Here is a 24,942-nt window from a genome sequence, read left to right on the forward strand (position 1 = left end):
AGAAGATCTACAAGTGGGTATGTGTTTAACCTATTTGGAGGTGCAGTCAGTTGGATGAGTAAGAAACAATCTGTAGTGGCACTATCAACTACAGAGGCAAAATACATGGCAGCCACTCATGCAAGCAGGGAAGCAATTTAGTTGCAGAGATTGTGTTCAAGTATGGGGTTAGTACAGGGAGCTATAAGAATAGACTGTGACAGCCAAAGTGCAATTTTCTTGGCAAAGAACCCTGCTTATCATTCAAAGACAAAGCACATTGATGTTCAGTATCACTTTGTGAGGGATATGATAGAAGACAAAAAGGTGTTGCTGGTAAAGGTGGACACTTTGAAGAATACTGCAGATGCATTAACAAAATCTGTGAGCTCTGAGAAGTTCTCTTGGTGTAGAGAAACAATGGGCATTTCAGGAGTGGAAAAATAACTAAGCTCTCTTGTGGCCCCCTGTGGAAAGAAAACAACAAGTGGGAGATTGTTGGGTTGTGTTATATTCTTTCCACGACTAACCCACGTAGTGAAATGGGCGGTTATAGGGGGGGCGGAGCCCCCCCTTTGTTGCGCTGATTGCACAGCGAGGGGGGGGGGGGGGGTCACGGGTAGCCCCCCTCTACGGGGTCCGAGGCAGCGCCCCGGGAAAAAAAAAATAAAAAAATTGGACCCTATATTAGGTTGGGCGAACCTACCTATGGTTTTCGGTCCATGGTTTTGGACGCGATGGTTTTCGGTCCATGGTATTGGATGCTTCAGCATGTATAAATATGTATCGTAACATTGAAAGGAATATAACGAAAAATCAAGCTGGTAGTCCCGGTTTTGGGATCCAGTGGGAAAATCTCTGTGTATATGTGTTTTATGTGTTATGCTCTCGCATTGTTTATTGTCTATGTTTTAGAATTCGTATGCAGGTAATTATTGTACGGGGTTAAAACCTACAATCACTCACTATAGATATCTATAAAAGAAATGCATCCATAGATCAAAAGAAGAGGAAAAAAGAACATATGTTGAAATACTTCCAGATTGCAAACCCAAAGGATTCCTTGTGATAATCCATCATCATCGTCTGAGTGAAGAGTGAGTTGTTCGTGAGAGGAGGAGTGTAGGTAGAGACTACAGAGAGCATGATAATGTACCACATTTCTTTTGGTATAATATAAATATTGAATGTTTTTCCCCCATTATTTCGTGGTTTTTCCCTCAACATTGTATGGTGTCTAAGAGACATTTAATAAGTTTGGATTTAAAGTCGTAGTGTTGGAAAACTCAAGATATAGTTTTTCCCCTATGATAGTTTAAACTAAAGCATGATTAGGCATTTTGTTGCTCTGTTTACTCTCTACCAGAGTGTTGTTAGCCTTTTGTTACTTAGTTTACTCTGTGACAAATTTTGAAGCCTACAACCTGGGGTTTTAGTAGGGTTTCTCCTACAAATTCTTTAGTTTTCTTGCACATATCTTTTTCCATTTGGTGTTTCTCTTCAGATTCATTTTATTGTGTCTTTTTTTGTGTAAAACACTCAGATCTACTTCCAATAAGTAGATTTATTTTGTTTCTAGGGTTTTGAATCCTCTTAGGTTTGATTTCCAGCTGAGACATTGGTGGATATATATACCTCTCTATTAGCATTGTCCTTCTAGCCATTTTATTTTTTTCTTACTTGTGAGTGTGTTTAAATGATTGGATTTTTCCTATTACTGCATGATTTCATGTTGCTAGGGTTTTAGTTTTGAGAGGGTTTTTGTGTCTTTCCTTTGCTTTCTTTTGTTGTTTGTTTATAGTTGTGATTTTGATCTGCAATGTATGTATGAGTGATCAATGAGAGGGTGTAAGAATTATACTCATCCCTACATTTAAAAATATCCTACCTTCCTTTGATTAGGTTTCATAAAAAAGAAGAGTCTGCATTAGCATTTTATGCACTATTTTTCTTTGAAGACAATTCAGAAATACCATACATGTTTCACGCTATATATCTCTGACTTATTAAACAACCCTTAAAATCAATGCATAATAAAACTAATTCAAGAATTTTCTTTTCTATAGTAGCACACCCACAATAGATCAGGATAGGGCCTTAGAATAGGTTGGTGAGGTAAACTCTCCAAGGCCACTAAAACAAACATAGAATCTTGAGATAGGGAGGGAAAATAAAATTTGCAGTCACACATTTCCTGGGAAGCCCTTGTAACAAAAGGGTTAATCATGAGGTCACATTCGGGCTAGTTGAGTGATATGCCCCACTTCACTCAATCTTGGTGGCATTGGTTTTCATGTAATCAGGGGGTCTCCCTAGGGATGCTTCAAGATTGATACCTTGTCTTTGTGCCTAAACCTAAATAACAACTATTTCCTTAGGTGAGGTGGCTATACTTGGTATCCTTAGTAGTCATAATCTTAGGGACCTTACATGGTTGATGGTGAGGGGGACCTCCTTATATTACCGAAGGAAAAAAAATAGTCAGTACTCACTTGGTTCTCCTAGAGGGTGCCTTCATGTAATTAAGGGTACTTGCATCGATTTTAATAGTTGTTAAGTAGGAGGCTAGCGTAATTGTCCCAACCACATCTTCACAGTCAACTTAGGAATCAATTAACTAGGATTCGATTGCACGAAGATCCCTATGATCATCAAAATACCTACATATCGTCAAAACCGTTACCTATATTGGGATCTTCCACATTAATATCACCCTATAAGCATTAAAATAAGACAGAAAAACGTATCATGTCAAGTCAAGATTTTGCTTGAGTGATGGGTACATTTTTGGTAGGGTCATGAAAGATGAGTTCAACAACCAATGCCACTAACATTAAGGTACATAAAGGGCTTGGTGCTCTTGATTAAATACTAGTTCCATATCCTCATTCATGACAAAATCGAATGGAAACATTGCAATCCCTCCAATCCTGAAAACTGTTAAGTCTCTTGGATTTTGAGTGAGATCTAAAATTCTAGTTTCTCCATATGAAATCCAATGAGGTCAAACCACTCTAAAACATCCTGAGGCATTTCATGGTAATTTTAAAAATTTACATAAAAGGATGAAAATGAAAGATAAAGGATAATTTCACTCTCACTCAAAAAAAAATTAGGCTACCCACTCAAAAAAAATTGCATTTTGAATGTCTTTGGTCAAATTGTACGAAACCAGTCAGTTTAGTACTGAACCAGGCATTTTCGGCTCCAAACCTAAAACCAAACTGGTTTCACCCCAACTGGTCAAACCAGTCAGTTCCACCAGTTTTGTTCTAGTTCTAGTAGCATTGGTGCAGGGGTCACTTTGGGTGATACTCAAAGGTTGAACCTTTTTTTCATTGAGTGATTGACCATAATATTCCACTTCATCTCCATACCTCGAAAACCATCTCTCAAGGTGGGGATGTAGATTTGTTTCGATCCTTACACAGCCCTTTCCAAAGTTCTTTATGACTAGTACCATATCCATGGTAGGACCTAGTGTGTCCACACTTATTGTGATTGATGATGTCCTAGAGGCTACTTCCATACCAATCTCTACAACCATAGATCTTGTCCACTTTATTTCCACAGAGAACCCCTTCACATTATGGAAGAATCTTTTCGGGGTCCATTTTTTCTCCATTTAGCACATCCACTATGGGTACCTCCTCATCACTAACCATTCCCCCTCAATACATATTTGATGGAGGCTATATCTTAGCTATGACTAGAATACTTATGTCACAGGTCATAGGTCCAAACTCCACATTCACATATAGATCCTCAAGGCCCAGAATGGGTTCTATTATATCAATAGGGAGTATGTTTATATCAAATCGTGGGTTTCCATATGATTGGAATCCTTTCATCCAGTCTAATCCATTCCCTATATTAGCTTGGGGAAATTTCATTTTTGATGGTTTTACATCTCCTTGGAGAAGTCAATCGTCGTCGGGGTCTACATTCCAAGGAACCATGGCTTTTCATTAGAATTTCCAAGGGGTGGGGAACACTTTATCTAACAACATGTTTAATCATTAGGGTACAAATATTTTTGTTCAACATTTTGGCACCCCCTTTTGCCTAAGGGGTTGACAACCTTTTGGGATTGCTTTTTCTGCTGGGGGAATCCACCCTAGGGACACTAACCTTCATGATGTTTACATGGGTGTTGGAGTCAACACCTCTAGCCAAACCGCTTGCTTAAGTCAAACCATTACTAGAAACCATGCTATGGTTTTGTTGATGGTGCTATAAATTCATCAAGAAAGGGGTTTTCCCTAATGTGAAGTCCCAATTTGACCTCACACCATTTGGACTAGGAGCCCCAACCAGAAATATGATCATTTTCCATTATCCTTTGGGATTTTCCTTGGTTTCCATTATTATCATAAGAGGTTATACAAACATTGTTTGAACAAGCAAGTAAGTTGACACTATGAGGCATACAATTGTGATTTATATAGGGTATTTTCATGGCAAGGAGAAAGAGATTGGTCCTCTAGAAGAAAATTAATAGTACCATCCTAAAAGAGACACACAAGAGGATCACAATTTAATCTACAAAGTAGTTCACAAGGCAACCATGATCATAAAACCAAATATAACACACCTACAACAAGATAATTACTAAAGCCACCAAAATAGTTCAATTTCCTTAGTACATATGAACGAAACATATACCGCAAATAACTAAAGAATAGTCCTACAAAATTCACGATACATGCATGAAAATGTGTTAGCTCATCGAACTTCACTATGGATTCGAAGTGCCAAGATATAAAAGTACAATGCTACCACACTAGCTCCAATAGTGGAACATTAAGTCACCACTTGCTCCTCTAAAGAAATATCTTCTCTCGCATGCCAACGCTAAAGAATCCAAGGTGGGAAATTCAAGTCCCTAAAAGTCATTTTTCTTGAGGTATGAGGGTGCATTTACAACAAATGAGGTGCCTCTCCACCTCCCATGTGACTCTTCACCTCCCTCATGTGTTGGGTGTGGAGCCTGATTATCTTCTTTATTTAGAGGTATCGCCACATTGGACCACAGTTCATAATGTGGCGGCAACGTCGCCCATAAAATGTACGTCGCTAGGGGGTTCAGGGGGGCCAACGGTGATTATTTGGAGCCCCCCCCCTGGCGTGGGATCAGGGGCAGTGCCCCTAAAGCTAAAAATAGATGTAAAATTGCCTTGTAAAATTTTGTAATTTTGTAGTCAATCTAGGCTATTTATTAGGTGGAGATCTGACGGTAGAAGTTATGTTTAATTTAGGGTTTTTTGCCCTAGAAGGCAACCCCTCACTATATATGAGGAACTTGTATTGCAACTATCTAGATCTATATTCTGAGTGTGAAAGAGAGAGGAGATTGTGTGAGAGAGAAGAGGGAATTACAACATATTTGTTGTAGGTTGTATCTCTTCCGTTTGTTGGATAATATAAAAGGAAGGACTAGTTGTTTCTCCGTGGACGTAGCCCAAATTGGGTGAACCACGTATATCTGTATCTCTCTTGTTTTATGCGTTTTCTATGTTTATATTTCTACAATCTTTTATGTGTTCCATTGCTCTGTAATATATAATTTTCTAATAGCATAACTCTTGAGCTTCTGACTTTTTGAATTCTTACATGACCTTTTAGCTTCTATATGACCTTAGAACTCAATAATGATTCTTCATATTCCATGTGGGAACCTTGGTCTTCCACATATTTTACATTTTATTGGTTTGGAAAATTACACAATTACATTCCACAAATGATGTGGCAAGACACCATGATTGTTTGATTAGGGGGTCCTGACCCAGGTTTAGAGTTAGTTGTGCCAACCAAAAAAACCCTACACTACTAGCCCTTTCGGCAACAACCCACGTAGCGTAGGCTGCAGTCTCACCCGAAGTAGTATGGGGAGATGTTGGAACCAAGTTTCTGCATCCAGAGATTAGTGTGATGTCTTTTAGCACCCTAGATCTACCTTCGCGCAGATCTATAAGCCCCTAGGGCTCGGTACTGCAACTCTATCTAAACATCCTTTAGACCTTCACGAAGGTCCACAATCGGTTGTTGTGGTCCTTTATCAATGGATTTATCCACTTAGACACATCAGAGAACAATTCTTGGTTAGCGTTCGTGTAGACTTGATTATGTTAATTAGAAAACATAACAAAATTCATCATAGTCTTCGTGAAAGTAATTAACATGCATTGCGTACATCTATTAAGACTTATTCAAGTGAATTTCACATCATGAGATCAATATTTATAAACACATTATTCATCCATAGCATATATCGTAAAGAGAAGTGAACAAATATACACAGTATTTCTTCAGTAATCTTCTTTATTCATCTTCAATATGGTTTTACAGACTCAAAACTACCCTACGCACTCATCTACAGGGGTTCACACACTCAGCTGCAAACTCTAGTTAGGCCTCTATGCACTCAGCTACAGATCCTTTTCCTCCTATCTGACCCACTCTCTGCGCTATCAATTTTACTTTTTCTAACCCATTACATCCAAGATTATGCCTTAGAATCTCTAAGACAAACCTACTTATATCCTTTCACATACAATCCCATGGTCCGCGGATCATGGGTGGGTCTCAAAGCCGACTCAAAATTTACATAAAAAAGGGGCTAAAACCCCTTTGACTCCTAACCATCTACATGCTCTGCATCCATAAATTGCGGAGACTCTACATCATTTACAAAAATTACATCAAAACTTGGGTTATTTTAGCCCCAAAACTGACCCAGGGGACCCCATCCCAACAGGTCCCCAACACAAATATTGTGACTTTCCCTCGAGTCACTCGGCTAGCACTATGATCTTGCTGAAAAGATCCCCCAGCTCCACCTGAACTACAACAACTTCGACAGCGCTCTGAGTGGTTTCTAATTGACCTCCTCAACTATCTTCTCTGTAGTTGTTCCTTTTATGGCTAACTTCATTTTCTGATGCATTTGTTGCAAGCCCTTGAGCTTATCTTGAATGGTAGTCATGATCTAATAAGCTTCTTCTAACCATGGCTCGAGCCTAGCCTTAATCAAGGCCTCCTTATTTTGTGTTGCTTCTACCTGCATGAGGAACTTCTTCCCCTCCTGTAATTTTGCTAGGCGTTGCACTCTGCAATGGAGCGCGTCGTTTACCTAACCTCTTCATACTGTTGTTGTAGCTCCCTGATCTCAGTATTCAATGTTTGAAGGTTTGGATCCTCTTGCAGATTTGTTACCAACTCCATGGCCTACTCGTATATTGATGTGTAGTCTGTAATTGTGGCATCCAGAGTGGCCAGTCCTTCCTTGATCTCGGCTCCACGCTATTCTCGGACCTCCGGCGAGTCATGGGCTGCATCTGCAATTGTAGCTTACTGATCTTCATGTTGAGTTCAAATTGAGCTCAATTAACCTCAGATTTAGCCTCACGTAGACCAACAACTAATTTTCTAATATTCGCTTCAGGTTGTGCATCCTTAGGAATATGAAGCACAGGCACTATTCAACATGCCTCCGCGACTGCTGACTCCAGTCGTGAACTGTGCGCCTAGAGCGCCTCCTTTTCTTGCAGAACCCACATCTTCTAGACAAACAACTATTGATTATTAACCTTGATTTCGATGACAGAACTGAGTGCTCGTTGTTCCCGGATGCGAAGTTCCTCCACAACTCCCTGTAATAGTGCATGCAGTGACTCCAGTTACATCATGGCAAGGTTCAAGCCCATCTTCGATACTCTATCAAGGAGGGCGCATTGTTCCTCGGTGTTGGTGCAAACTGAAGCTATAGGAAAGGGGAAGCCTTGCACATCCTGCGACAGCCACAGAATTATCTTTGCGCCTGTACTTTGACCTCACATCAAACTACCTGCTACACTGCTCACTTTCTCGACATCTGCTTGGATCTGGGTTGCTTGGAGCCACAACTCTCAGAGATCCTTCTGAACTCTGCCCAATGTTTGCAAAAAATGTTGTTCCAGCTACTGCAACACTTTTGTTGCAGTGTTGTGGACTTTGTCACTGATCTCATCCATATTGCTTTTTGTGAGCACCATGGGATCGACCTATGTTTTCTGGGCTTTCTTCTTCTTCCACAATCCAAATTGTTGTTCCAATTCTCGCCTTTTCAGAATGAAGGGGGTGCACTTCCCTTCCTCACCTTCGCTGCCTTGTCCTGCTTTTGTTTGTGTTTCCAATGAAGGTGACTTTTCACCTTTCTAGGTCTCGCGCTGCTCCTGTTCCGCCTTTTCCTTGATAGTGCGTTCCTTATCAACCCGAGCCTTCTCTGTAGCATCCTTCTTTCTCTTTGTATCCAATTTTTGCATAGCCTACTTAGCTACCTCCTTCCTTTTCTTGGTAGCTACACTCTCTGCACATCTGCTTGGCCCAACAGCTAGATCTGAAGGGGCGCACCACTCTGCTAGCCAACGCACTACTACCTCATGCACATCGATCTCTATCACCAAGTATGGAAAATCATTCCACTTATGTGCTGGATCTTTTTGCGCCTGGATACATACCCAATGAAAGTTAGCCTTGAAGGTTACGTAGGCTGACAGTTGCATGTACAAGGTTGGGGACAACCTTGGGCGCTAGTTAATCGCCATGTGAAGACTCGATTCCATTGGGACTCAAAAGATTTTTGTTTCTGTGATCCATGCAAGGTCCTTTGTAGCCCACAAGGAGGCGAACTTTGTTGCCTTTGGTAATCCTTCTTCCAGCAAAGGAAACTGGCTATCCTCCGGCAGTTCCCATGTAACCAATACAATTGGGAGTAGTAACCAAACATAATGAAATGTCTTGGTCTCATCCTGGGCCTCGTAGCAATTCGTGAGGAATTCCTAGCACACGTTTCTGGACCAGTTGAATAGGACGCCCTTCATGCACTGATATGCTAGGGATACTACAGGCATCGGAACTTCATCTGCGCAACACTTCCTCATCACCTTCCTGGCCAATATCTACGCAACCAATTGAACTGCGAGGTCTGAGATAGACAAAATGGAATACCTGCGTGAAATTTTCACTAGTTCATAATCCTTATTCATTCACTCGAAAAGCTGCTTCTCCCTTGTCTTTCCACCAAACTCCTTGGCTAGGTTTAAACCTTCATGCGGTAGGTGTGTAATACTGTGAATAAGCATATCTGTGTTGCATACCATAAACACCCATCATGCACCAGAGTGAGCAACTGTCGTATGCAAATTGTGTTAATGGTGTATGGTCGTATTGTGGCACCTAAAGCAAGTTGAGCAACCCAGATTGCTCAACACCGCAAATCCATTCCTCCATTTCCAGCGCTGTCACACCCGTGTCTTCATAATAGACTCGTTTCATGAAGTTATTCATCGCTAAGTGTGGGAAATTAGTGTGATCCGCTAGGTCCCAGTCCTCCATCTTCAATAATTGGACTCGCATGAGTCGCGGACCTTTGAAAGGCACCTTCTCAGGTAGCAGGGGTGTCGACATGGTGAATTTCTCTAAGTTAGGGTCTTTGGTGATCTTTTCCTTCCCCTTTATCAGAGGGATATACCCAAGGAGCTTTGTTATGGGCTATGTGCCTTCAGCATCAATATCCTCCGTTCCTTGGCCTTCTTCCACCTCCAGCTATACAACCTTTTGCTTATCTTTTACTGGTTGTTTATCTTTCTTCTGGGTTGGTGTCATAGCATGCTTCCTTGGGGAAGCGCATATCTGCATCAGCTTTTTCTACTTCTCCTTTGCAGCCAGTTCCTTTTCTTTCACCATGGATTGTTTTGGCCTTGGTGACCTCGGCGTCATGGGCACTGCAGGCATAGCTTCAACACTGGACGCTTCAGGTCCTGGGGCATCAGATACAGTTGCTTTTGAACTCAAAGCCTCGGTGGGGTTTGTGGCAGTCATCCTCTCCATAAATAGCTCACGGGCTTCTAGGGAAACATCTATGTGCGTGAAGAATTCCTCCCAAAATGCTCGGCTCATAAGCGATAGACAACAAAGCTCAACAAAAAATCTAAGGGTGTAAAGTGTTCTCTGTTGGACCGACACACATAATTTATAGGGGTTTTTGAGTTCAAATCCGAGAGTACTCCCAAAATTTTTATAATTAATGTTGTTTTGGCTGTAGATCTTGAAAGATTTTTTCCTTGAATTTTGCCAACCCACTCCTCTTAACCATCTTTTGGCTGTCAATTCATGAATAGTGACTCCAACGGTCACTTTTCTACTGCATTGCATGGCACCTCCCTCCATAGCACAGCCCGCCCACTACGTAGTCCTCTAACCTTGGCAGTGTATTTTATAGTCCCGCTCTCCCTTACAAGTACCTGGAGCACTAAGACTATCCTGCCGCCATATAGTCATTGCGTAGGATCCCTTGTATACAGCTTCAATCGGCTTCCATTCACTCTTCCCGGAAAAGGTTTTCCATTCAGCTTCACGAGCTGAACTGTGCTTCCATCTGAACTGAACTTGTTGTTTGGATAGGTTTTCCTAGACCTATCCAAACAACAAGTTGGTTGCTTATTTCCTATTGATGGTCTTTTTACATGGCATCAAAACATACATCTTGCTGAACTTGTCTACTACCATGAATAGGTAGTCATGTCCCTTCCTAGTTGTTGGTAACCCTACCACAAATTCCATGGAAATTATTTCCCAAGGATGAATGGGAATGAGTAAGGGGTGATATAGAACTTTTTTATTGTTATTATGCCTGTCAGTACAATAAATCATGCATCCTCTTATAAACTTAGCTACGCGTTCCTGCATCTTGCGCCAATACACATACCTATGCAAGCTGGCATTATCTTACCTACACCAAATTTCCCTGTAGCCTTGGGGGTGTGAACCTCTTTAATCAGTTGTAATTTCTCACCTTTATGAACACATAACCTAACCACCTTATAGAGTAACCTATCTTTGATATGGTAGTCAACTATGTTGTCACCATTGTGCACATGACTTTGGCTCTACAATTGCTGAAATAACTCTTTGAAGTCATCATCCTCTAAATATATCTCTTTGTATGCATCATGGGTGAATGGCTCCATGTGCAACAAAGTTCCCAAAGTTGTGATATTTGAGGTGGGTGGCCTTAAAAGCATTTCAACCAACTTGTTTGTGTTGCCTTTATTATAGATGATCACTAAATGCAACTGTTGCAGAAACCCCATCCACTTGTAATGCATGGTCTATTATAACTTACTCTAGGTTTGCAGGTACTGTAGTGGCTAGTAATATGTGTGAATTACACTCTCCTTTTCCATTAGATAGTGTTTCCACTTCTCCACAACTTGCATCGAGGCATGAAGTTCCTTGTTGTAGGTAGGGTAGTTAAAAACTTCTCCATGAAATACTTCAAAATGGCAGCATGTATGCCTTCCTCCCTACATCATGACTACTCCCATAACGTACCCACTCACATCTATATCCACTTCAAATGGTTGATGAAATTTCGGTAATGCCAGAATTGGTGGTTGATTGATCTTCTTATTTAACTCCTCAAAGGCCCTCTACTAACCCTTCCCCCACTAGAAACTCTTGCCACTCACTATTACGGCATGGAGTGGTGCTGGTACTACGGAAAACAAGGCTACAAACTTCTTTAGGTACTATGTTTCCCCAACAAAACTCCTGACCTCAGAAACATTAGTAGGCACCGACCACTTCATGATGGCCTCCATATTGGAGGGATCTATCTTCACCTCTTCTCCACCTATTATATGTGATTTTATGTTTGTTTGTTTATGTTGTATATTGGTTCTTCTTTGTGAGCACTAAGGACAAGGCTAGAAGTTACAACAATTCAAGCAACTAGCAATGACAAACATCGATAAAAAGGTATGGGCTCATCTTATTCTTGTTTTCATCTATAATTTGATTGCAATAGACTTAGGGAAAGCTATATGTTTCAATCTTTTTTTGTTCTAGATCTAGGTAACGAATCTAGGGAGATTGTTCAATGTTCACAAGAAGGATTTGTCCGACATCAGGATCCCTTCTTCAAATCTATATCCTTTTTCAACTATGCATGAACATCTGGTGCCAATTCCTCTACAAAAGGTATAACCTATTCCTCTTCCTTATCTAACATGGAAGGCTTATAGAGTTTCATATTCTATACATTCACCACTGAGTAAATCTGCATGTATGGGGATAGACTGAGTCTATAGGCATTATCCCAAACCTTTTCCGGTATCTCAAAGGGACCATATCGCAAGGCCTTAATTTCTTACCAAGTTCCTATAACCTCTCCTTATTAAACTATAACCATACTTTGTCTCCCACCTTGAATTACTTCTCTGTTTTGTGTTGGCCATGCCTGGCCTTGAATTTTCCCTGTGACTTCTGCAGTGTCTCTTGTACCTGTATGTGGATATGATTGATTTTCTCATCAATTTTTTCTACCCTTAAGGAATCCCTTGTAGGATCCTCCCTCATTCCTCCTTGTTGACCATATGCAATATCCAAAGGTGAAGGTGACAAATATAAAAAAACAAGTTTCAAATTGGGACTTACCAATGGAAGAGTGGATTGCTATATTATAAGAGTGTTGTATATATACCAAATTTTCCCCATGTCTTTAGATTCTTATGATTTTAACCCCTCAAAATCTTCACCAAATTCTCGTTGCTACTTCTATTTATGGATGGAATGTTATATACCTCTTTAACTTCATGTCCATCTTCTCACACAATGTAGTCCAAAGTGCACTGAGAAATCTTCTGTACCTGTATGAAATGATGCTCCTCGGTATCCCAACTTGCACCTAGACCTACCCAAACAACAAATTGGTTGCTTCTTTCCTATTGATGGTCTTTTTACATGGCATCAAAACATACATCTTTTTGAACTTTTCGACTACCATGAATAGGTAGTCATGTCCCTTCCTAGTTGTTGGTAACCCTACCACAAATTCCATGGAAATGGTTTCCCAAGGATGAATGGGAATGAGTAAGGCGTGATATAGACCTTATTTCTTGTTATTATGCTTGTCAGTATAACAAATCATGCATCGTCTTAGCTACGCGTTCTTGCATCTTGGGCCAATACACACACCTATGCAAGTTGGCATTGTCTTACCTACACCAAATTTCCCTGTAGCCTTAGGGGTGTGAACCTCTTTAATCAGTTGTAATTTCTCACCTTTATGAACACATAACCTATCCACCTTGTAGAGTAACCTATCTTAGAGATGGTAGTCAACTATGTTGTCACCATCGTGCACATGACTTTGGCTCTACAATTGCTGAAATAACGCTTTGAAGTCATCATCCTCTAAATAAACCTCTTTGTATGCATCATGGGTGAATGGATCCATGTGCAACAAAGTTCCCAAAGCTGTGATATTTGATGTGGGCAGCCTTAAAATCATTTCAACCAACTTGTTTGTGTTGCCTTTATTATAGTTGATCATTAAATGAAACTGCTGCAGAAACCCCATCCACTTGTAATGCATAGTCTCTTATAACTTACTCTAGGTTTGTAGGTACTATAGTGGCTAGTAATATGTGTGGATTACACTCTCCTTTTCCATCAGATAGTGTTTCTACTTCTCCACAACTTGCACTGGGGCATAAAGTTCCTTGTTGTAGGTATGGTAGTTAAGAACTTCCTATTGAAATACTTCAAAATGGAAGCATGTAGGCCTTCCTCCCTACAGCATGACTACTCCCATGACGTACCCACTCACATCTATCTCCACTTCAAATGGTTGATGCAATTTCGGTAATGCCATAATTGGTGGTTGATTGATATTCTTATTGAACTCCTCAAAAGCCCTCTGCTAACCCTTCCCCCACTGGAAACTCTTTCCACTCACTATTATGGCATGGAGTGGTGCTGGTACTACCGAAAACAAGGCTATGAACTTCTTTAGGTACTGTGTTTCCCCAAAAAATTCCTGACCTCAGAAACCTTAGTAGGCACCGATCACTTCATGATGGCCTCCATATTGGAGGGATCTATCTTCACCTCTTCTCCACCTATCACAGACCCTAGACACACCAATGATTGTTATGCAAACTTACACTTCTTGAGACTTGCTAGCAGGTGGTGCTTCTTTAATGTCTCTAGCACCCATGCCAAGTGTGATATGTGCTCCTCATAGGTAGCATCATATACCAGTGTATCATCTAAGTAGAAAATAACAAATGAAACTAGAAAAGGGTGCAATATATTATTCTATAAACTCATAAACGTAGTTGGTGCATTGCATAGGACAAATGGAATGACTAACCACTTATACAAACTTTGATTGGTTTTGAAGGCAGTCTTGCATGTATCTTATTCTCTTACTCGAACATGGTGATATCTAGACTTTAAGTCTAGCTTAGTGAAGTATTTCACATGTTGCAACTGATCCAGTAGATCATATATTCTGGGCAAGGGGTACTTATTCTTGAGCATAATTTTGTTCAACGCTCTGTAATCTATACATATTCACCAAGTCCCATCCTTTTTTGGAATAATGATGATGGGTGGTCCACATGGTGACGTATTCAATCGAATGACACTTTGTTACAATAGTTGCTACAATTGTTTCTTCACCTCACTTACTTCTATAACAAACTACTTGTACAACCTAATGTTTGCAAATGGGGAGTTCGAAAAAAGCTATACCTTATGCTCCACTTCCTCTTAGGTGGTAGCCCTTTAGGCTCCTATAACACATCCTGGTATGCCTGTAGTAACTCTTAGTTGTTTTCTTTGTTTCTTAGTACACCCCTTCAACGAAATTTTCAACTTGCCTTTGTGCACGTTGATGGTGAATGATTTTCCATCATTGATGAGGCAATAATGGTTGGCTCTTCGCATGAAGATTACATTCCACATGTATGTATAGGGACTTTAAAACACCACTCCACATACATGAAGGGGAACTACATCTAGTTCTACTCCATCAATAAAATCAACATTGATAGAAAATATGAATTTGCATTATTTTGTTACCTTTATTTTTGCATCCTTATTTATGCATCACAATGGATATGGGCTTGGATGATCATGAACTTCCAATCCCAATTTGTTGATTAGCTCTGCTGTGATGATATTTTACTACGATCCTGACTTGAATAAAACATCAATTTTGGTCTTTTTAACATGTTTCTTTATATGGAAGAGTCCGGTTTTTTCATTCTCTTTCTGTTGTTGAAGGCTACTCATATTCACCTCCTTCTGCACTAATGTACATACAATCTACTCATCCACATTTGAGTTGCTTTCAACCTAGTTGCTCTAATAAGTAGCCATGAGATTCTTCTTCTTATTATCTTTCTTTCTGTTCTTCATGTTAAGCTCTAGATGCAACTTCTAAAACTTCTCATGTATATGACCATCAATGCTATAGTGGCTGCAATGGTTGTTGGGATCTTTGCACTGGAGTGCTATGACTACCGTATTTTTATATTTCCCCCCTTTCCACTTCTTCTTCCCCTCCTTAGAAGCATCTTGGTGCTCCTTCTGCTTCAAACCACTTGAGTGCCCTTTCTTCTAGCATAAGTTCTCTAGGTATTGTTGTTGTACACAAGCCTCATTCATCGATTTAGGTTTAAACAACATCACTTGCTTTCACAGATGAAGTGTATACACCCCAGATACCTGAGGAGTATGTTTGGGTTCTTTGGGGAGATACCCAACATTATGGCCATCTTTCTAAACTCTGTGGCGTACTCATGTACATTGCCCCTGTTTCTAACTGAAGTTATGCCACTAGATCCACTAGGCCTCTACATACCCAATAGGGTAAAATTATGACTTTATGAGGGTTTTGAAATCCTCTCACTTAGTCATTAGAGGATACCCCTCCAACCTCAAGGTCTCTATATGGATTTCCCACCAGTCATTTTAGATGAGTGAAAAAAATATTTTTCTCTTCCTTTATATGATGGACATTAAAATAAAATTCTAATTAATGCACCCATTGATTTAGCTTTAGAGCATTAATCTCACCTTCATATGACTTGATGCCAACTTTCACTTCCATTTTTGAACAAGGACTATGAATGGTTCACAACACTTGAACTGGGTTGATCTTTTTTGGGTTCTTTCTTTGGCTCCTTCTTTGTTTCTTCCCAATCTCCTAATCTCCCCTCTAATCAGACCTTTGTGTTAGAACCCCCACATTATCTAATTAACCCAAGATTATTAGTAAGGGTTTCCATGAGGAGGCTCACATTCCAGTTTATATCTACTACTTATGCTTCCAACCACGAAAATCTCTCATCTATGGGATCAAGAGGGTTATTCATAGATTTGTCAGTTATGACTAGGGTTTTGTGAATTTTGACTTAACTAATCTGGATCATCTGCAACTCCCCATAATATACCTAAAGAAGCTTACATTGAAACCAAACAATCTGTAAACTGTAGTGGATATTCCACTAGACAATTAGTCACAACAAATTTGCTAAAATATATTAGAAAATCTAAAATCTACATAATGAGGGTTTATTTCTCCTTAGATTTATGCATTTGTTAATTACAATTTATTGCATATGTATGAAAATTATAATTATGCAGAAAATAAAGAACAACGAAATAAAAAATCACACGCCACAATTGACACAAGATATATCTTGGGAAATCCTTTGGTGAGAAAACCCAGTGTGAAGGCGAGGTTGCTCTGCTCTCTTTCTTTAAATAGAAAATGGATGCAAGTACAAAGAAGTAAGGCTTATGGCCTATGAGCTATTATAGTGCACAAATCCTCTCTATGTGGTTTCTCCATATCCCACTTGGCTACTCTACTCATCTATGGAACAAAATGTCTTGAAAAGAATGGAATCCTTTTTCCTCATAGTGGCCCAATTATAACATAGCCCGATAGCCTACTAGTTATTAAGTTTGACTCCTTCAACTCTTAACTAGAATTAAAATATGGACTCTTTTAAAGTCTTCTTCATCAAGATAATGTGAATAGCCCCTTTTCCATTAATAATGGGGGCTAATGTGGCATCCTTTCGAATTATGGTGGTAAAAACAAGAAGATCAACTTCTGAGCGACATAACTTTTGCATACAAACTCCGATTGGGGCGATTCTTGCATCGTTGGGAGGGTCTTTATGTGTAGAATAACCCAAAAAGGTGCTGCACTTATGAGAAAAAATTTACCCCAAAAAATGTTGTTTAATGCCTCAAACTACTCTTAGAAGGTTCCAGACCCCAATTTTCCAAACTGGGTCTAGCTGGTAAAAATGGTCCAGTGAGCTAATTCCTCCATTTTTTTCCACTTCGAAAGCATTGAGATGGATGACAAGCATTATAATGATCCAATCTGGATCATGGATTATTATGGTTTATTCTAAATTTAATGATGTGTATGTTAATTATTAATGGTTGTTACATTACATGAATATGCTTACTATTATAATTATCGCTGGCTTATTTATAGTTGCATAAGCCTACTTATCATATTACATTCATGATATTCATAACAGGGCAAAGAAAACATTGGCATCATAGTACATAAATGTAAAAATTGTGAAATTTAGAGTTACCTTGAATCCTCAACGGTGGACAAAGGGTACTACTAGCTACATTAAAACCCATCATTGCAATACATTTCCTTCTCCCTAATTGGTTGACTAGCCCTAATTGTATCATTATTACAAGTTTTTTTGGTCACATTCCATCATAAACAACATTGATCCACACATGCTTCCATTGTGTTTTTCCAGGTAAAGGTTTATCCTTATTAAAGGAGGATTGCCTCAAGTTTAATAAATGAAAAGTGAGCCATCATGTCTTTAGGTTTCCATGACCCTCTACCTTAGCTCCTCATTCCCTTTAGGCATTCTAGATGTCACCTCCTTCTTAATCCCTTCTAAATGTGCATCAACATCACAATAATGGTTCCCTAATAACATTTATAACAACCATGAGACTAAATTATTACATAATTATGCCAATAGACATGCTTATTTGTGTGGATAGGCTTGTTTATTTTGTAATAGGGCTTCCAGAATTTTAATTTAATTATCAATAATTATTAGGTGGATGACAAAGATTCAACCTCCATGAAATATTTTGAAATATTCTTAATAGCATACACAAATCAAAAGTTGAGATTTATCTCCAAATTAGTTATGCACTTTTTGTTCTTTTAATTAAATTGATTAATTAAAAAAATGTTATATGAACAAGTGCCATATGAAATGAGTTATGGTTTTTTAGGAATTCAATATTGATAATGTAACAAAGCCTATTTATAGATAAGAATCTCCATGGTAAAGTGGGGGTAAATATCATGCACACTAATATTGTTCCATGTTGTTTCAAATGCCTATATGTTTAACTCATATATTAATTCCTTTTATAATTAATAGTAACATTCAAAATGAAGTTATAATTTGGTTAAATTCTATGAATTTTTATTTATTTTTTTAACTATGTAAAATGTGTTATGAAGTGTTTTGAAATATATTATGGCGTAAGTGTTTGGATACTTATAATAGGTTGAGGACTTAGTCAAATTACATAAAAATAAAATAAAAAATAAAATTAATAACGTGGAAACATTTTTACTTGTTAAAAAAACAAAAAAAAAACATTAAAATAAAAATAACTTCATAGTATTCACCCATAATATTGACCTATAGTATGAGAATCCATGTTATTCATGTGGAAAATAACTTATTTAAAGGGGGAATTAACTAAGAAAAATAAAAAAATTATACATATAAAACAAATAAATTTATAAAATAATTTTTTCCCCTTCTCATTTTTATTATTTATTTTAATAATAATAAATTAAAAAATTAAAATGAAATAATTTTAATTACTCTAAGAAAATGAATAACTTTTAATTAAAAAAATAAAATGAAATAATTTTAATTCTTTAAGAAAATTAATAACTTTTAAGTCATCATTCTCATCATGTTACAAGTAGCCATTAGAATTAAAACATATCCCATGGACTTATTTTACTACTAGTAAAATACACACTTTTGAAAGTTATTTCTTTCACATCACGTACTTTGAAAGTTATTCCTTTCAAATCACATGTGAGTAATATAAAAAATAAATAAAAATAATAGATTTGAAAGTTATTTTTTTCAAATCACATGTGAGTAATATAAAAAATAAGTAAAAAATAATTGAAGTTAAAAGTAATATTAATAATTAACAATTTTTTATAAATAAAATAAACATATTATAAAGGAAGATCTAAACTAAAATAGAAAATGAAAACTACTTTCATCTTATCTACTAAAATTATACCAAACTAACAAACAAAAGTGGTTAGTCTTTTAAGAATCACAAAATAAATAGAGTAGGCGTAATAAAGAAAGTTGTTTGACCCATTCAAAGGGGTTGATGGTTATAGAGGTACAAAGTGATACGTGTAATTATTAGTAAGGAGGGCTATATTTATACTAAAAAAACTGTAATTTAATGTTTAGATTTTTATAATATATTTTTCTATTAATTTTACTCAAAATTCAATAAAAATATTATTTAAATTATAAATTTAAGTTAATAATTAATATATTTTCCAATTAATTTGATTCAAAATTCAATAGAAAAATATTAAAATTATACCTTAATCTAACATTACTAAAATAACGTCCATCAAATTCTCCATGTGCCTTCTCGCTCTGTGCCCCTACCAATTTCAAAAATAATATTATTTTTAAATGGGGCGCGCTACTTGCATGCACGAACAAAGGAGGGAGGGTCGTGGTGGCAATAACACCAAAATATTTATTAATTAATTAAAAAACAAATAAAATAATTTGAAACCAGGGCACTGCCCAGCCAGCTGGCTGGCCGATTCAACAATTTGAAACTACGGGCACTGCCCAGTTAGCTGGCGCGCTGCCCGGCCGGGTTTGTTGTCGGTGGGGTAAAAACGTAATGAATGTGAAAGGTGAAAAACGTAAATACCAATACCAACACTGCCGTGTATGAGGAGAGTGCTGTTTTCTGGACGCGGGACACACCGTCGTCGGCGGCGGGAAGAAAAGACGCGTTACCCGGCATCAGCGGCGCCAGTCTTACTGGCCGTCCGCATCCCAAGAAAACCTGGAGGTCCGGTCATAAGGAAAAAGCCCAGCCAGGAAGGTCACATTGGGGGCGTTGTGAATGGACAACGTCCAGTAGGCCCAGCCAAGAAGGTCACATTAGGGGCATTGTGAATGGACAACGTCTAGGAGGCAGCCCTGATGGGTAGTCCAGTTGGGATGAATTCCTAGTCAAGTTTCTGACCCTTTGTCATGAGGGTAGGGTTTAATTTCCATAAGATCCATCCGGGTTAGGTTTTGATAGTTGAGTGGACTGGGCGTGTAGCCCTCTGGCTAGGCCCGCCTAGGGGTGTTGCTAGAAAAAAGGAAAAGCGTGGTTGAAAATCCATAATGGTGGGCGTTGTCTCTTGAACCCCTTGGTATCTATGAGTCCCTTAGCCCCCTGGCTTGATTGCACAAGTCATTGGTGGTTAAGTGTCCGTTTCCTCCTTTAGACCTGGCGCTCAAGGCCCTGAGGTAACGACCAAATCACGAGGAGGAGGAATCTCCGGGAATATTATGCAAGGGAGAAGGGCGAGCTTCTCTATATAACAAGTGTTTGCTACTCTATATAAACCCACACCCTAACCCCTACATAGCATAGCCTTTCACTCCATTCACTTCATTCCTTTGCAATTGCACTGCTCTAGTTTCATCTTCATCCGCGAAGAAGAAGCAATGGCAGGTCCTTCTCTCACACCGATCCTGAAGGAGGAGCTGGACATAGTGATACCCACGATCCGGAACTTGGATTTCCTGGAAATGTGGAGGCCATTCTTTGAGCCCTATCACCTCATCATTGTGCAGGATGGGGATCCATCGAAGACCATCACTGTGCCCAAGGGTTTCGACTATGAACTGTACAACAGAAATGATATCAACAGGATCCTCGGCCCCAAGGCCTCCTGCATTTCTTTCAAGGACAGTGCTTGCCGTTGCTTCGGCTACATGGTCTCCAAGAAAAAATACATCTTCACAATTGACGATGATTGTTTTGTAAGTATCTCTTTTCTCTTTCAGCTTCAGGTTATTAGGGTTTATGACCAGATCTTTGGTGTCTGGTATGGTTTTAGATCTAGATTTGCTGGATCTGAAATTATGGGTTTTTTGTTTGTATGTCATTTTTGGTGCGGCGCAGGTTGCAAAGGATCCGTCTGGGAAGGACATCAATGCTCTCCAGCAGCACATTATGAATTTGCTTTCCCCCTCAACTCCATTCTTTTTCAATACACTGTATGATCCATACAGAGAGGGCGCAGATTTTGTTCGTGGGTACCCCTTCAGCCTTCGCCATGGAACACCCACTGCAGTTTCTCACGGCCTCTGGATGAACATCCCCGATTATGATGCCCCCACTCAGCTTGTCAAGCCCTTGGAACGAAACACGAGGTAATTCAGTGCTTTCTATTCTTTCTAATTTGTCCCACCTAACTGCACACTAGATTGATTTTTGAAGGAAAGATCTGAAATAGTTCACAATTAGCTTCTCTGTTGTGCTTTTTCGTTGTGATTGAAAGAGACATCAGTATTTGCAATGTCTATCATCAATGCCTAGATCTGCCAGACTAACATAGAGTATGCATTCTTGTACTAGATCTATTTTATGCATTACTTTTCCTTCATCTAAAACTACTGTAGATGCCCTTGCACATATCCTCTGGCTTCACTGTTTGCTGATGAAAAGTATCTACTTGTGTTTCATCCTTCTGTGCAAATGTATGTGTGATTAGTTTTTTGCCCCACTTTCAGTAATTAACAAGATGCTGTCTCTTGCTCAATCTTGTTTATGTAGGTATGTTGATGCAGTTTTAACAATTCCAAAGGGTACTCTGTTCCCCATGTGTGGCATGAATTTGGCCTTCAATCGGGACTTGATTGGCCCTGCAATGTATTTTGGCTTGATGGGCGATGGGCAGCCTATTGGTCGCTATGACGATATGTGGGCAGGATGGTGTGTCAAGGTTTGTGGTCATTGAACTCACTAAATCAATTTTTGAAAGAGTTTTGCTTGTTTTGCTAATTACAAGATCCTGGGTTTTGGGTTTTTATTTGTATCTCAATTTGAGTAACTTTGTTTGTTGGATGTAGGTAATTTGTGACCACCTAGGCTGGGGTGTGAAGACAGGGCTGCCATACATTTGGCACAGCAAGGCCAGTAACCCCTTTGTTAATTTGAAGAAAGAGTACAAGGGAATCTTTTGGCAAGAGGACATCATTCCATTTTTCCAATCTGCCACACTTCCAAAGGAATGTACCTCTGTCCAACAATGCTACATTGAGTTGTCAAAGCAAGTAAAGGAAAAACTTGGAGTAATAGATCCGTATTTCCAGAAGCTGGCAGATGCCATGGTCACTTGGATTGAAGCTTGGGATGAGCTCAATCCTACCACAAGCAATGCTGAATCTGCTGCTCCTAATGGAGCAGCTAAGTGAGCCAAGTAGCTAGCGTGATCCAGATTAAATTTCATTTATGAACTCTGAAGAATTTCTATTTTCCAGTTTATGTTATTTTTTTGTAGATGAATACATTTCTTGCAGTTCAGCGGTAGTGATTAGTTTGTTATTTATTCAGTTACAGAATAGCTGAGCCTAGGTTTTGACATCAATAGAGGCATTTGATGGAGTGGGGGCATATTTGAGAATTTGCATGCAGTAGCATGCCTGTATTGAGCTTTTACCTTCATGGATCTGTCTCTGATATTGGGTTTATGTTAACTCATTTTTTATGATGAGATTTATTGCTGATATGGATCTTGCATGAGTATGATGAATCTTGAATTTTTGTAAAAGCAAATGATCTTCATTCTAACAACAGACTGTAAAAGCGAATCTTACTTCAGATCTTGGATAAATGTGATGAAACTTGTGATAAGTGCTGGGGCATATTTGAGAATTTGCATGCACTGGCATCCCTGTATTGAGCTTTTACCTTAATGGATCTGTCTCTGCTTATTGGGTTTATGTTAACTCATTTTTTTATGATGAGGCTGCTATGGATTTTGAATGAGTATGATGAATCTTGAATTTTTGTAAAAGCAAATGATCTTCATTCTAACAACAGGTTGTAAAAGCGAATCTTGGATAAATGTGATGAAACTTGTGATCAGTATTAAACAAACTGGCTTAATTTGGGCACAGGATATGTTTTTTTTCGGGAAGCATCGGTGTAGAAACATCAGTGTTGGTTTATTTAAATAATTTATATTTGCAAACATCAGTGTGGATTTATTTAAATAGTTTATATTGGCAGACATTGGTCTAGATTTTGGTTAATTTTGTGATACCTGTTTCTTTCTTTCTGTTTTTTTTAAGGCTATTGAGATTAGTATAGTGAAGTTGCAAAATGTTTGGTTAATGTGGTGGTTCAATAAAAATACTTTGTGATTATGTGTCTGGTTTACATTGCAGAGATGTCTAGTGTGTACCTTTCTAATTTTTGGAATTGGTTAACATGCTTGTTCAGTCAAACAGCAGTTCACAATATTTTGTTAAGAAAAATCATTTGGTTTATGTGAAGGTTCAATAAAAAAATCTTAGTGACCACGTGTCTTGTTTACATTGCAGAAATGTCTAGTGTGTTTACCTTTCCGATTTTTGCAATTGGTTAACATGCAGGTCACAATATTTTGTTCGGAAAAATAATCTGCTTAATGTGAAGGTTCAATAAAAAAATCTTAGTGACCACGTGTCTTGTTTACATTGCAGAAATGTCCAGTGTTTACCTCTCTGATTTTTGCAATTGGTTGACATGCTTATTTTGGGTGACAATATTTTGTTCGGAAAAATAGTTAACCAGATCTCGTTCGAAAACCAGCACTGTACATCACAGCACTATCCTATCATCTCGTGGGATTTCCTTCACTGTTAATACTCTGAATTCTTTCAATCCCAATGTGATAAATGTAGGGCTTAGGTAAATTTATTAATTACCTTTTGATCCTAAGGTGATATGTTTTTTATTACACCTTCAAGAGTTTTTGAAGGGGAGTAAAGCCGGTCAATCATACGGCACTTTCTCCCTACCAGTTGTGAATTGATACTTAGTCAAATTTAAAGTTCGACATCAATGGGGAAGGGGGAAGGGGGCTAGAGGGGTAAAGCTTGAGTGGGTGGTTAAGATTATGTGTTTCTTTGTCAGAGTTTATAGGTTAAAATCCAGAGAAGATAATGTATGTAAAGCTTGAATGGGTGGTTAAGAGTGTTTTTTTTTAAGAGTATAGGTTAAAATGCAAAGAAGATAATGTATGTAAAGCTTGAGTGAGTGGTTAAGAATGTGTTTCTTTGTAAGAGTATATAGGTTAAAACCCAGAGAAGATAATGTATGTATATCTCTGTAGATTATAATACTCAAATTATTGTGTAAAAATGATCTCCTTTTATACAAACAACAAAATTTCATATAATTTAGTATTTAATTTAACCATAATCTTAAAAATAAATAAATTAATAGCAACAAAATTTCATATAATTTAGTATTTAATTTAACCATAATCTTAAAAATAAATAAATTAATAGATGTTACTTTCTGCCTTCAAATTGACGCTTTCTAACTTTAACTTAATACATCTAAATCTTTTTGATATTTAAAAAAATACACAATTAGTCTACAATTTGATCAAGAGTTTCCTGTCATTGCACTATGAAGAAAAACAAATCAGTCATTGGAAAATTAACTAATAGTTTGACTGTGGAAGAAGTGATATGATCAATTCCTTAGTCATGGGGAAAATTAACTATCAGTTTGACTGTCGAAGGAGTGATACGATCAATTCCTTTTCCTCGGTCATTGCACTACGAGAAAAAAATCAGTTACTGGGAAATTAACTAACAGTTTGACTGTGGAAGGAGTGATACGATCAATTCCTTTCCTCAGTCAAAGAGGACTATGCATGATACGACCGAAGACCCAAGTTCATCGAAGGCATTCAACCAAGTAGTATGAAGATGCTTTTGGATGCCTTTATGCTTGAGATGTGGTGGTGTAATATATGGTGAACAAGAT

At 38.3% G+C, this 24,942-nt stretch overlaps 1 protein-coding gene across 1 annotated transcript; it reads left to right on the top strand.

Annotated features, from left to right (window-relative positions):
- The first annotated feature begins 20,114 nt into the window (after positions 1 to 20,114).
- On the top strand, positions 20,115 to 22,685 carry LOC149222537 (putative UDP-arabinopyranose mutase 2). Its single transcript, XM_089385503.1, has 4 exons — positions 20,115 to 20,936; positions 21,079 to 21,329; positions 21,733 to 21,901; positions 22,029 to 22,685. Exons 1-4 carry the CDS (start codon positions 20,619 to 20,621, stop codon positions 22,371 to 22,373), a joined length of 1,083 nt encoding a protein of 360 aa, XP_089241629.1. The 5' UTR covers positions 20,115 to 20,618; the 3' UTR covers positions 22,374 to 22,685.
- The last annotated feature ends 2,257 nt before the right edge of the window (positions 22,686 to 24,942 follow it).

Source organism: Pinus tabuliformis, chromosome Q (genome assembly GCF_031772625.1).
Source record: "Pinus tabuliformis cultivar Carrire ecotype Pingquan chromosome Q, CPIR1, whole genome shotgun sequence".
NCBI classification, from domain to species: domain Eukaryota; kingdom Viridiplantae; phylum Streptophyta; class Pinopsida; order Pinales; family Pinaceae; genus Pinus; species Pinus tabuliformis.

Bases quoted from the DNA above. Each gene is read 5' to 3' on its own strand.
- LOC149222537 (XM_089385503.1), top strand. From the start codon at position 20,619: ATGGCAGGTCCTTCTCTCACACCGATCCTGAAGGAGGAGCTGGACATA. The intron at 20,937-21,078 runs GTAAGTATCTCT...GGTGCGGCGCAG, and splicing joins CAATTGACGATGATTGTTTT to GTTGCAAAGGATCCGTCTGG. The intron at 21,330-21,732 runs GTAATTCAGTGC...TTGTTTATGTAG, and splicing joins CCCTTGGAACGAAACACGAG to GTATGTTGATGCAGTTTTAA.